This window comes from Psammomys obesus, unplaced genomic scaffold (assembly GCF_907164565.1).
Source record: "Psammomys obesus unplaced genomic scaffold, mPsaObe1.curated_primary_1811, whole genome shotgun sequence".
NCBI lineage: Eukaryota > Metazoa > Chordata > Mammalia > Rodentia > Muridae > Psammomys > Psammomys obesus.
The window spans coordinates 46,956,063-46,968,399 of NW_026585504.1; the positions used below are offsets into that span (position 1 = coordinate 46,956,063).

Sequence of the window (12,337 nt, forward strand, 5' to 3'; positions counted from 1 at the left end):
TATTTTTCTCTCTTTTTTTTATTTCCTCTTTCATTTATGTGTTTATTTTTATATATTAATTTTACAAAATACTGGATTCCACTACATTTTATACATAGATTCATAAATAAATAGATGGTATTTGATTATATTTACTCTCCTAGCACCAACCATTATTCTTCCTACTCCATAGTTGTCACCCTTCCTACATTTTCTCTACCTCTCTCTTTGAAAATGTGTAGTATTTTCTGAATCTATTTCACTTCACATTATAAATTCCAGTTCCATGCATGTTTCTGAAACAGACATGATTTTGTTATTTTATTATTATTATCTAAATAGTCATTAATTATATATATATATATGTGTGTGTGTGTATCAATTTTTATCCATTCATCTATTGATATATTTAGGATGATTTTATTACTTGTCTGTCATCGATGGTTCTGTGGTAAACATGAGTATTCAGGTGTCTCTTTGTAAGCTGACCTTGATTTTTTGACGTATATACCAAGATCAGTATAGCTAGAGCATATGGTAATTCGAGTTTTACATTTTGAAGGGACCTACATACTAATTTACACCCCCACTACTATTATACAAGTGTTTCTTCTTTTCTGAACTCTTCCCAGAATTCACTTGTTTTTGTTTCCTTGAAGACAGTAATTCTGACTAGAGTAAGATGTAATTTTGATTTTATTTACATTTCCTTGATGGATAAGGATATTGGCCATCATTATATATATATATTTGTTGACCATCTATACCTCTTTTGAGAACTGTATACTCCCTTTATTTCTCCATTTCTTTGTTAGATTATTTGTTCTTTGGATGTTTGGGTATTGCAGTCTTACTATACTCTAGATATTAATTTCTTACTATATCATTAGCTGAAGAAGACTCCCTTTTATCCTGTTGCTGTCTCTTCCTTCTAGTAATTATTTCTTTTGTTGCTCAGAATTTTTGTTTCATGCATTTTTTTCAGTTCCTTTATTACTTCTGAGGAGATGTATTCCTATGTATGGATGTTTCCTTTTCTTTCCAAATGCTCACAGAATTAAGAATAGGGGGTCAGATTCCCTGAAACTGAAGTTACAGATGGTTGTAAGCTGCCTTATGGGAGCAAGGAATCAAATCCTGGTCCTTTAGAAGAGTAGCACCACTCTTGAGCCATCTTTCAAGCTCCTGGAACATTCCTATTTTTTAGAATACTTAGAGATTATTGTATGTTAACACTTCAAATATACATACAGTTCATTAGAAAATTCATCCAGCCCTGAATTTTTCTTTGTTGAGAGACTCCACATTGCTGTTTCAACCTCACTGCTTATCATTGATCTATTTAGATAGTTGTTTATAAGCTCTTGTTCAATTTCAGTGTGTGTGTGTGTGTGTGTGTGTGTGTCTGTCTGTCTGTCTCTGTATTTGCATCTGCATGTGTGTGTGCATGTGTGTGTGTTTACCCATTTCTTTTAGATTTTCCAGTGTATTGGAATATATGTGTTAAGGACTTTGGAAGTCAGGTTGGAAAACCCATTGATTGTTCAGAGCTTAATCAGCTGTTGTGAACTTAGAAGACAATGCTGAGCGATGGAGGTCTGGCTTGTGAAGTTAAAAGTACCCAAAAGACTCTACCAGGGCCATTTGTGTGCTATTTTGTGTTTAAAATCTATGGGGTCTGGTCAGTTGGAACTGAAGAATCAACTGTGTTTGAGGAAAGACCAACATCATTGATGATCATGATTTTAGAGGCTTTCCTTAGGGTCAGCACACATAAACAGTGGTTCATGATGGACACAGTGATGCACTTCATGCTTGCAGCAGAATTAGCAGTAAAATATAAGAACCATCCCACTGGTACTGGTTTTGAAGGCATGAAGGAGCCATGGAGAACAGCTGAGACTTGGTTTTGGGAGAGGCCATATGGAAAGGTTCAGGCTTAGGTACAGTAGGAAGCTACAATTGAAGCAGCCACAGAGAGAAGTTGAAGCTCAGTGCCATGGGTCAGGATCAGAGAACCTGAAGAGGCCCCAGGAGAGGCAATTGGTGAAATTGAAGTCCAATTGCAGCAGGAGCTCTCAGCATTTTGGAGATGCCAATTCCATGGGATAACCACCAAAACAGCAACAGCTGTAAAGTGGAACAGCCTGAGCTGAGAAGCAAAACAGTATGCAGTGCTCCCCTGTGGCCTCTGTGTCAGTTCCTGGTTTCAGGCTCCTAACCAGCAATGCCATAACTCTCTTTGGTGAATGACTGTGATATGGACGTGCAAGCAAAATAAACCCTTCCTTCATGTGTTGCTTATGGTCTTGGTGTTTCATCACAGCAATAGAAATTCTAAGACAGTAAGCTTTTCAAATATTCTCTAACGATTGTCTGCACTTCAGTAGTATCAGTTTCATACATGTTCTTTGTCTTTTAATTGTATTGAGTCTTCTCTCTTTCTTTGGCTAGTCTAGCAAAGAGCTTGTTAAACTTGTTTGCCCTTTCAAAGAACCAAAGCTGTGTCTCATTGACTCTTTATAGTGTCCTTTTGATTTCCATTTCCTTAATTTAAGCTCTGGTCTTTACTATGTCTTTATTCTAATAGCTTTGGAACAGCTTTATGAAATTTAACAGATATCTACAGAACCAGTAGCAGAATGTACATTTTGATGTATCCTAAAGTCTTAATAATGCAAGCACATTTAAATAACTTCTATATTCCATTGGATAATAATGTAATAAGATAGGAATCAACCACAAGAAACAATACAGAAAACATATAGACATGTATACTAAATAAAACGTTTTTGAGCAATCAGCAAATATTAAATAATTTATAAGGGAAAACCCTTTCTATCAAGTGAATGTTGATACACAACATGTGAGACTCTTTGGGATAAAATTATAGTTGTTTTAGGAGGAGATTCTAGAGCTATAAATATCTACACTGAATAATCAGTGATATCTCATATGAATAACCTAACGGTATACTTCAGTGTTCTCCCATTATTTCTTCCATGCACTTAAACCTGACATTCATGAGCTTGAAATCTCTATATTAACAGCGAGGTGAGAGAGAGGTATAGTGTCTTGACAGCTCAGATAACTTATTGTGTCTGACAAACAGGTAACTTCTCTCTCCTTTTCATGTAGAGCATTGGAAACCTGCCACTCAAACAAACCTTTTTGTTTCAATTGTTCTTCTCACCACTGTAATGTCAGTGCATCAAGATAATTAATTTTCTCACATTGTTCAAGCAACAGAAAGGTCAGAGGTAGCTAGGACTTCCTTTCAGGAAGCTTAAGAAGTAACTTGTAAAGTGGCCAGATGGAAAGGAAGAGAGAGAGAAAGAGGCCCCTGTTCTCCATGATCTTTCATATCTCTTTGAACTAGAGTTAGAACTATTTTCCTCTTTACATAGAATAATTGCTAGAGGAAGCTACAGGATTAATTAAATCTTTCATTTAACAAGGTAGCTAATGTGCTGGTTTGAGTTGATGGGGGCTCCCCTTTTAGGGAAGAGAAGGAGAGAAGAGAGGAAAAGTGTGAAAGTGTGGGACAGGGTGGAAAGGGGGAAGGGTTTATGATAAGAGTATAAAGTGAAAAAATGAATTAAAAATATTTTTTAAAGTAGCTAATGTAAGCTTTTTAGTTGTTTGATATCTAAGGTGTGTCTTAAAGGTAATTCAAGAATCTAAAATAAGACTAATTTTATTGGGATGATTGAAGAGAGTATCATATGAAAAAAATAGAGTTGTCAGAAATGTAACAAGGTTGAAATTGTAATTTTACTGCTGTCAGAAAAGGACCTATGTGCATTTCCGATGAGTCAGTGACTGACAGCAGTCAAGTCTATCAATAGCATGACATGTGGAAAAAGGTAAGCCAGTCTTGCCTCACAAATTTGCATACCTAAAAAGACTAGCCTAGTTATGAAATCTGCAGTTGATTTACTTGAAATACTGCTGAAATGACAATGGTAGCAAGAGGAGAGTATATATTCCAGATCTCGAGATCAGTCACACACAGGCTCATACCTTTCCTGCCAACTTCTCCCTCCAGAAATACAAGTAAGTACTTCCAGCTACTACCACTGAACAATAGGAATTACATTTGAGGATAACAACGGTGTGTTTTATAGCAAGTGTATGAGACATTTTCCCTGATTGTATTTATTTTTGATCTGCCAAAAAAAATGGAAATGCCTCCTTCAGTTAATTAAATGTCTCCTTCACTTAACTTATTATCTATCTAAATAATTTAATTGTGTGGATGACATGGACTATGCTGCATAGTTTTTGATCACTCCCTCCTGATGGGACTGCCTTACCAGGCTGGAGGGGAAGAAGACACACACAGTCCTCATGTGGATAAGTGGGCTGGGGTGGGTGAGTAGAGGGACTCCCCTTTTCTGAGGAATAGAGAAAGAGTAAAGGAGGGAACACTGGGAGGAAAGGCAGGAGGAGGCTACAACCAGGTTGTAAAGTAAATAAATATTTTTTTTAATTTAAAAAAAGATACTGTATTAGTTGTTTGCAAAGGTCTTAAAGACATGAGTTCTAATTAGGAGATACACAGTGTGGAAGGGTTAAAAAAATAATAATAAATTTATTTGCCAGAATCTGATAATACCAGATATGTCCTTTCCTTTAAAGAAATGTTCATTACAGAGTGATGCTCCATTTACTGATGTCATTCTAAACATTGTGTTGACTTTATTCTGCTCTAGGGCTTTAAGGTCACACTAAGTCATCATGCATTTGTTTGCTGAAGCAACCATGAAATTTACACTTGAGCTGTACCTGCAGCTCAGAGAATCAGAGGACAACATCTTCTATTCTCCCCTCAGCATCATGACAGCATTAGCAATGCTCCAGCTTGGAGCCAAAGGAAACACCGAAAAACAAATTGAAAAGGTAGGTACAAGCTTCATTTTGTTGACTAGTTTGAACTTGTCTCTCCATCGCTCTGTTGGGGTGCAGATAAATGATGGTAAAGCCGGATGCCTAAGATAAAAAGCAAGATGCTGAGTAGGCATTGCCATGACTGTGATTGCAGAACTGAGGGAAGAACACACCCTTCCCAGGGACACACCCTTCCCAAACGCAGTCCAGTTGCTTCCAGGATGTCCTTCGGGTTCTAGGCTAGAATAACTGCCTTCAAGTGTCCAACAACCAGACAGGACCTTAAGCTGTGGAGACTACTGATGGAAGTAATAATTGGCCCAGCACTGAGGGACGTGAATCGAGGTGTTCCCTGAGCACTGGATGATGAGCATCTACTTACTTGATGGGTGATAAATCAGTTCTGTGGTGTTTCTCACAAACACTTTTACAAAAGTTTGGAGTCTTTTTTTCTAATTTTTTAATTTTTATTTGTTTTTCAGGGTTTTGTTTTGTTTTTGTTTTCTTGGATTTAGGCAGGACTTTAAGTGAGCTCTTTATTATTTGTTTGTTTGGTTGGTTGGTCACATTTAATGTCTCCTCCAGGTTCTTCAATTCAATGAAGTCGCAAAGAAGACAACAGAAAAATCTACAGAATGTCATGTAAGTGCAGGGTACCTCATGCCTACAGGGATTTTAGATCTTTGACAGGATGATAATTTAAAGTGAACATTTTACATTAAAAAAAAAAGCACTTTCTAGGGAAATTTCCAAACAAAAGAGATTAGGATGTAGAGTAGTGCCACACATCCTTCTCATAGTCATTATGTTCATATTTTTGTTCTAAACATAGAAGGTCGGCCCTGGGTATAGACAAGGAGGCCCTAGCATCAGCTCTAGCTCTGCCCCTCAGAGATCAGGAACATGAGCAAAGCACAAATGTCCTGAACTACTGGAACTACAATCTAGCAGAGGGGGGGTAAAAAGGAATATGATTCAATAAACATTTACAAAAATGTCTGCCTGCTATATGAAAGAAATCATAATGAATGTTTGATATTGTTGTTGTAACATAACAGTAATTGTCCTTATCACAATAATTTACTAAAATATTTTAATCTTAATTCAACAATTGGATTAATAAGCACATATTCAAGTACATCTTGGAAAATGACATCTATATGTGTTTAGAACATTAACCATGCTAACCTCTTAGCAAGAAATTAGAAGTGTCCTGATTCAGAAATACTTAGATTCAAAAGAGTGACTCTTCAGCATTTCTTTAGAAATATCATGAAATTCTCTGAACCTTTTTGTTTTCATCTAGATTGCATTCAGACTTCAAGTACTGACATGTAGTCCAGTCCTTAGATAAATCATAGGCACATACTATCTTATATGCAGAGAATAACCATGAGAGAAGAAACATGAATCATAGTCAACTTGTCTTGAACAATACCGCTAAAGGCTGTATATTTCAGGACTGCATGTAATAACATACTTTAAGTATGCAAAAATAGCATAATCATATTTTCATGATTGTTAGAAATGGGATATGGTCTATAGCTTTGAGGAACTTAAGCCAAACAGCCTAAAAGTACTGCATATGTAGTTCAAAAGCCCACCCCCCAAGGGAGGAGCAGTCCTGTTAGGCCACAGAGGAGAGCTTTGCAGCCAGTCCTGAAGATACCTGATAAAACAGGATCAGATGAATGGGGAGGAGGTCCCCCCATCAGTGGACTTGGCAAGGGGCACGGTGGAGAGGAGGGAGGGAGGGAGGGACTGGGAGGGAATGAGGGATCGGGACACGGCTGGGGTACAGAGTTAATAAAATGTAACTCATAAGAAAAAAATAAAATACAAAAAAAAAAAGACAGAAAAATGGAACATGTTGAAGAAAGAAGAAAGGCAGTTCTGGAAGGAGTTGAATGTAAATTAGGGATATTTGTGGCAAAATATAACTGATATCAGAGAATAGTCACAAAGTTGCCTTTGAGATTACAAGGTTTGGGTATTTATTTTGTGAATTTAGTATTTACATTAGCAGAGTAATTCAATGGACACCATTTTTGACATTGAAGGATGAAGAGGCAGAAAATGTGCATGACCAATTTCAAAAGCTCATGACTCACTTAAACAAACGCAATGATGCTTATGACCTAAACGTTGTCAACAGTGTCTATGGAGCAAAGAAATTCCCATTTCTCCAGGTAAGTAGCACCTGGGTCTGCATATGTGTGAATGGACATAGTAAAAGTGAGGCCAGGCAGATTCAGATAGGCAACATTTGCCCGTTTGTCCGTTGTCACAATTCTAACCCACTGGATTGCCCAAGAGCCTAGTAATGTATGTGGAAGCATAGGCTCAGGAACTATCCCATGTGAGAATGTGGGCTAGCAGAGCTTGTCATGGGATGTTAGTAATGAATCAGCACTGACTCCATCTCAGAGATTATGACAAGCGATGTATGGCAAGTGGGATGTTTCTGGAATGGGCAGGCTTGGGGAAATCCTGGAGAGTCTCGGGAAGGTATCCGGGAATATACCATTTCCTACATTGAAGCCATAATCAAAGGAGAAATGCAATGGTTGAACTTAGTGGCTCTCTCAGAGCAACTTACTATGAAATTTACAAGTCATGGCCCTTTTCCACCTGCCATCTGCCAGGTGGTATTGGACTTCAGTGACATCATTACACCAGCTTTCACTGTGATCTCACACTGTCTTCCTATTACCTGAGTAACAGTCTGCATGTCCATAGACTAAAAGGTGTGGTCAGCATCGGCCATCAGATTATCATATCATCACAGCTAATGAAATTTGAGTAATGTCTAACTTGTTCTTATTTCTTTTTGGTTCCTTCACATCTCAAAGGAATTTTTAGAAGACATTAAGAAATTTTACCATGCCAATGTGGAATCGCTTGATTTTTTACAAGCTGCAGAAGAAAGCCAAGAGAAGATTAATTCCTGGGTGGAAAGCCAAACAAATGGTATTGTATAGGAGGGTCATTGGAGGGAGCCCCAGAGATTATGGGATGGTCTTCATGAATATAAAGTGAGCCAAGAAGAATCATGGAGAAGTTGGCAGAAAGCCAATCAGTGTAACTACAACAAGAGAATTATTTGCATATAGCTTAGTTACCAGTATCTTTGAGAATCTGAAGTCTCCACCCAGACAGGTTTCGATATCATATCCATTTCTTTAAGTCACAGCCAATTCTAAAATTGTAAGAGTAAATGTCAGGAAAAGTTTCTTTCTCTTTTGCCAGCCAGAGAAACAAAACCCTTCTTGTCATCCCAGCTGGATCTCAGACCATGTCTCTAGCCTGACCTCCTGAAGAATTTATCACACTGTCTTTGCCACCTCAGGCAGACATCTCAACAAAGCTTCTACTCTGTAGACACCTACTCCATATCTCACCTCCATACATAGGCCAATCCTGCAGCAATCCAACATGAAAGTTCACAGGAGGACACACCAGGAATAGTGACTGACATTACCAGGTGTGAATGTCAGAATATGGAATTCATGTCTTCTAGCTGGGCACGGTGGTGCACACCTTTAACCCCAGCACTCAGGGAGGCAGAGGCAGGCAGATCATTGTGAGCTTGAGGCCAAGATGGTCTACAAAGCAAGTCCAGGATAGCCAAGGCTACACAGAAAAAGCCTGTCTCAAAAAAATAAAATAAAAACAAAACATATATATATATATATATATATATATATATATATATATATATATATACATATATATATTATGCCATTTGTGTACAAGCCTTGGTAGTGAGCCTTAAATTTGGAGAAAAAAAAAAAGTAAGTTCCAGAAAGAAGAAAAAAAAGAGTTAAGTTGACAAAGTAGATCAAAATAGCTTATCAGTGTTCACTGTGCGTCAACCATAATCAGCAAGACAGAAAGCCTAAAGGCCTTTCCTATGACTAGAACTGATGTGTCCTTCCAAGGTAGCTCAAGAGGCACATCCCATCCTGGAAGGCTATGTCTTATGAACTAGTCAATGAGTCCTTCGTGTTATAGACTTGGCTTAACAAGTGCTAAGTGATCAATGGTGAACTTTTGAAAAATATCCTTCAAAAAAAAGCTCCTGTACTTTGGTTACAGACTTTGTTCTTTCCCTTGCAGGAAAAATCAAAGATTTATTTCCGAGAGGGACCCTGAGCAGTAGCACGATTCTGGTTCTGGTGAATGCAGTGTACTTCAAAGGACAATGGGATCACAAATTTGATGAAAAGAAGACTAGAGAAGAAAAGTTTTGGCTGAACAAGGTACAGTTGGCAGTTTATTTATATAATGTCATATGGAGATGTAAGGATGATTCAATTTAAACATAAGCAATGCTGCGGAAGGTACAAAATGAAATATGTAATGTTTTTATAATTCTAATAACTTAATTTAAGTTACAAAAGGCAGAGGCAGGAGATCTCTGTGAGTTCGAGGCTGGCGTGGGCTACAAAGTAAGTCCAGGATAGCCAAGGCTACACAGAAAAACCTGTCTCAAATAATGACTAAAGAAAGTTTTGCTCACACTTCACAAATGTTAGGGTTATGTCTTCAAAGGATGCTGGTGTGTTGGATATCTCAACAATGTTAACTGTGCTGTCCTATGTCTCCCTTGACATGAGTTTGACATGTTGTTTTGTTGTAGAATACCAATAAATCTGTCCAGATGATGACACAGAAAAACGACTTTAACTTTAACTCACTGGAGGATGTGCAGGCCAAGATTGTGGAAATACCATACAAAGGCAAAGGACTAAGCATGTTTGTCCTCCTGCCAAATGAAATTGATGGTCTAAAGAAGGTAAAGCTGTGTCTCCTTCTCTTCTTTCTGCTACCTGATTTCTTACTAAGGTGTCAAATTTAAATAATATACTAATACAAATAATTAAACATGACAGTGATAAAAACTTAAAAAGAAGATATGGTGTTTCACCCTGAATTACAAGCATTTTATACATAGTCTGAAAGACACTGCAGAATTCCCTAATTAGGAATTGAGTGGAGTTGTGAACATTAACTATCAACATTATGCCACTAATAAGGAACAGGTCAAACTTGGTTGAAAGAAATATGAAGCAGTACAGAAAATGTTTGTAAGTATTTTGAATAAAAGATAAAGCTTAGAGCATTATGTGAGTTCAAGGCCAGCCTGGTCTAAAAAGCTAATCCATAACAGCCAAGGATACACAAAGAATCCTTGTTTCTAAAAGAAAAAAGAAATGAAGAAAACATAGTTGGCTGGTAGCATGATCAATATGGATAGAGTTTATTCTGTACAAAATGATGATTCTGTTTTTGCATATTGCCAATAATATCTAACTTCAAATTATCTAAATCAATAATATCTGAACTGAATCGTCAGTATTTGTTTATTGCTGAACACTGTGCATATGAGTTACACTCTTTGATTAATCATGGAATTTCCTTTTCTTCTACTTGTACAGCTTGAAGAGAAACTCACTGCTGACAAGTTAATAGAGTGGACAAGCCCACAGAACATGGACATGATAGAGTTGTATTTATCTTTACCTCGGTTCAAAGTGGAAGAAAAGTATGACCTCCCAACTCCATTGGAAAACATGGGGATGCCGGATGCCTTCAATCCACAGAAGGCCGACTTCTCCGGCATCAGCAGCACTCACGGTCTCATGGTGTCTAATGTTGTGCACAAGTCCTTTGTGGAAGTAAATGAAGAGGGGACAGAAGCTGCAGCTGCCACAGGGGTAGAGGTCTCTTTAACATCAGCAGGGATAACTGAAGATTTCGCTTGTGATCACCCGTTCCTATACTTCATCAAGGATAACAAGACCAACAGCATCCTCTTCTTTGGCAGAATGTCTTGCCCTTAAGCGCAGTGGCTCTGCCAAGCTCCTGGAGAAGCTGACAAAGTTGATGCAGTTAGCAGAGCCTTGGAAACAACAGATTGTCTTGCTTCATTTTCCTTTCCCGTCTCAATCACTACTAAAAATGCATGAGGTGAAGCAGTATACATATAGATATAGATCTTATTTCATATATCATATTTCATATGTCATATACACTGCTTTCTATACACCTAGATAAATCTGGTTTCTCCATATAAACATTCTCTGGAAAAAAGGTTCAATGAAAATATGAGATCTTAATATAGTTTCTTCTAATCTAACATGTATCTGTTTTGATCTGTTTTAAATAAGCTAAAATAAATCATACCTTTTCTTTAAATGGATTAGCATAAACATCTACATTTCTTTAACTTTAGGAGATATATCAGATACTTTACAATCTTCTATATTTTGTGACTTTACAAATTACGTTTTCAATAAAATAATGTTTTTTTGATTTATGTATTACTTTATCATGTTTTCAACTGCATGGGGTCAATCATATAAGAAATGTGAAGGGAAATATTCAAAACAAATCAAGCTATGCTAAGTCTGGTGCTGTGTGCAGATACATTTGTATACATGCTTATTTTATTATTTTTAATAGCAAGAAAATTTTACGGATTTTGGTTTATTTATTATAGCACCACGGATTCAACTCAAGGCCTCTTGCATTCCAGGTGTGTTCTCTACCACTAGGCCAAGCCTCTAGCCCAATGAAAATTTAAAATACTACAAATGTGAAAAAATAACTTTATCTAAGATAAACCAATTACAAAAATATTAATATAGTTTCCTATATCACCAGCCCTGGCAAATGAGCCCTAGAGATCTGTAGTGTCCAATGTAATAATCATTAGCCAGCTGTAGTCACATATCAATGAAATGAAGTCACATTAAACAAAATTAGTACATTTTCTTATCTCACTAGTTGACGCAGCTAACGCGTGTTACCATACAATGTTGAACACTTCTATCGTCCTAACTCCATCCCCACAGAATACTTCACAGCTCACCTGAGAACCTAAATAATCACATGACAAAATTTAACATGGGTACCTTACAAGGGTTCTTTATAAATAAAGATAGAAGGTTAACAGTTAAAATAGATCTTGTCTAACTTCAACTCCAAACTCAGGTTGAATAGAAATCACTAGAAAGAAACACTGAACCCAAAAATCTATAAGAAAATAAAAACAATGGTTTTAACTTTTAACAGTATCAGACAAGTTAATTAAGAGTCAATTTATAGAGTGTGACATGGTTTGTGTTTTTACAAAAAAACACATAATAACCAGTACACATGTGTATAAACAGAACCTGTCTCTAGAGGAATATTTAAGAAACTACATCACCACAGTGGAACAGATAGAAATGGGGAGTCTCGGATGTCTACCTAACTTTTAGGGTGATATGGCAATGAGAACTTCCTCAACGTGCTTTGACCAAAAGAAAGCTCAGCATCTCTTTTGATCAACATTGAATGCAAGTTGACTGAGCAAGAAGAACCTGCTGGCCCTCTCTAATCCTTCCTCTCATCTTTCATCCACCCATCCTGTACTCTAAATTTTAAAGAGGAGCATCCCTTTCCTCAGCTCATAGTCATT

The 12,337-nt window shown here is 37.1% G+C and overlaps 1 protein-coding gene across 2 annotated transcripts; it reads left to right on the forward strand.

Moving 5' to 3' along the window:
* Positions 1-4,719: 4,719 nt before the first annotated feature.
* LOC129674780 (serpin B4-like) lies at positions 4,720-10,715 on the forward strand. 2 transcript variants are annotated; one of them, XM_055604891.1, is made up of 7 exons: positions 4,720-4,881; positions 5,455-5,511; positions 6,930-7,058; positions 7,722-7,839; positions 8,989-9,131; positions 9,512-9,667; positions 10,311-10,715. In XM_055604891.1, the coding sequence occupies exons 1-7, from the start codon at positions 4,720-4,722 to the stop codon at positions 10,713-10,715; spliced, it is 1,170 nt and encodes a 389-aa protein (XP_055460866.1). The 2 variants fall into 2 exon arrangements, with proteins under 2 accessions (XP_055460866.1, XP_055460872.1); XM_055604897.1 differs by having other exon boundaries at positions 9,575-9,667.
* Positions 10,716-12,337: the final 1,622 nt, after the last annotated feature.

What these genes read in the sequence shown, in the direction of transcription:
- LOC129674780 (XM_055604891.1), top strand. Translation starts at nt 4,720, where the DNA reads ATGCATTTGTTTGCTGAAGCAACCATGAAATTTACACTTGAGCTGTAC. An exon ending in GGTGGAAAGCCAAACAAATG is followed by an intron (nt 7,840 to 8,988) that starts GTATTGTATAGG and finishes TTTCCCTTGCAG; the next exon opens with GAAAAATCAAAGATTTATTT. An exon ending in AAATTGATGGTCTAAAGAAG is followed by an intron (nt 9,668 to 10,310) that starts GTAAAGCTGTGT and finishes CTACTTGTACAG; the next exon opens with CTTGAAGAGAAACTCACTGC.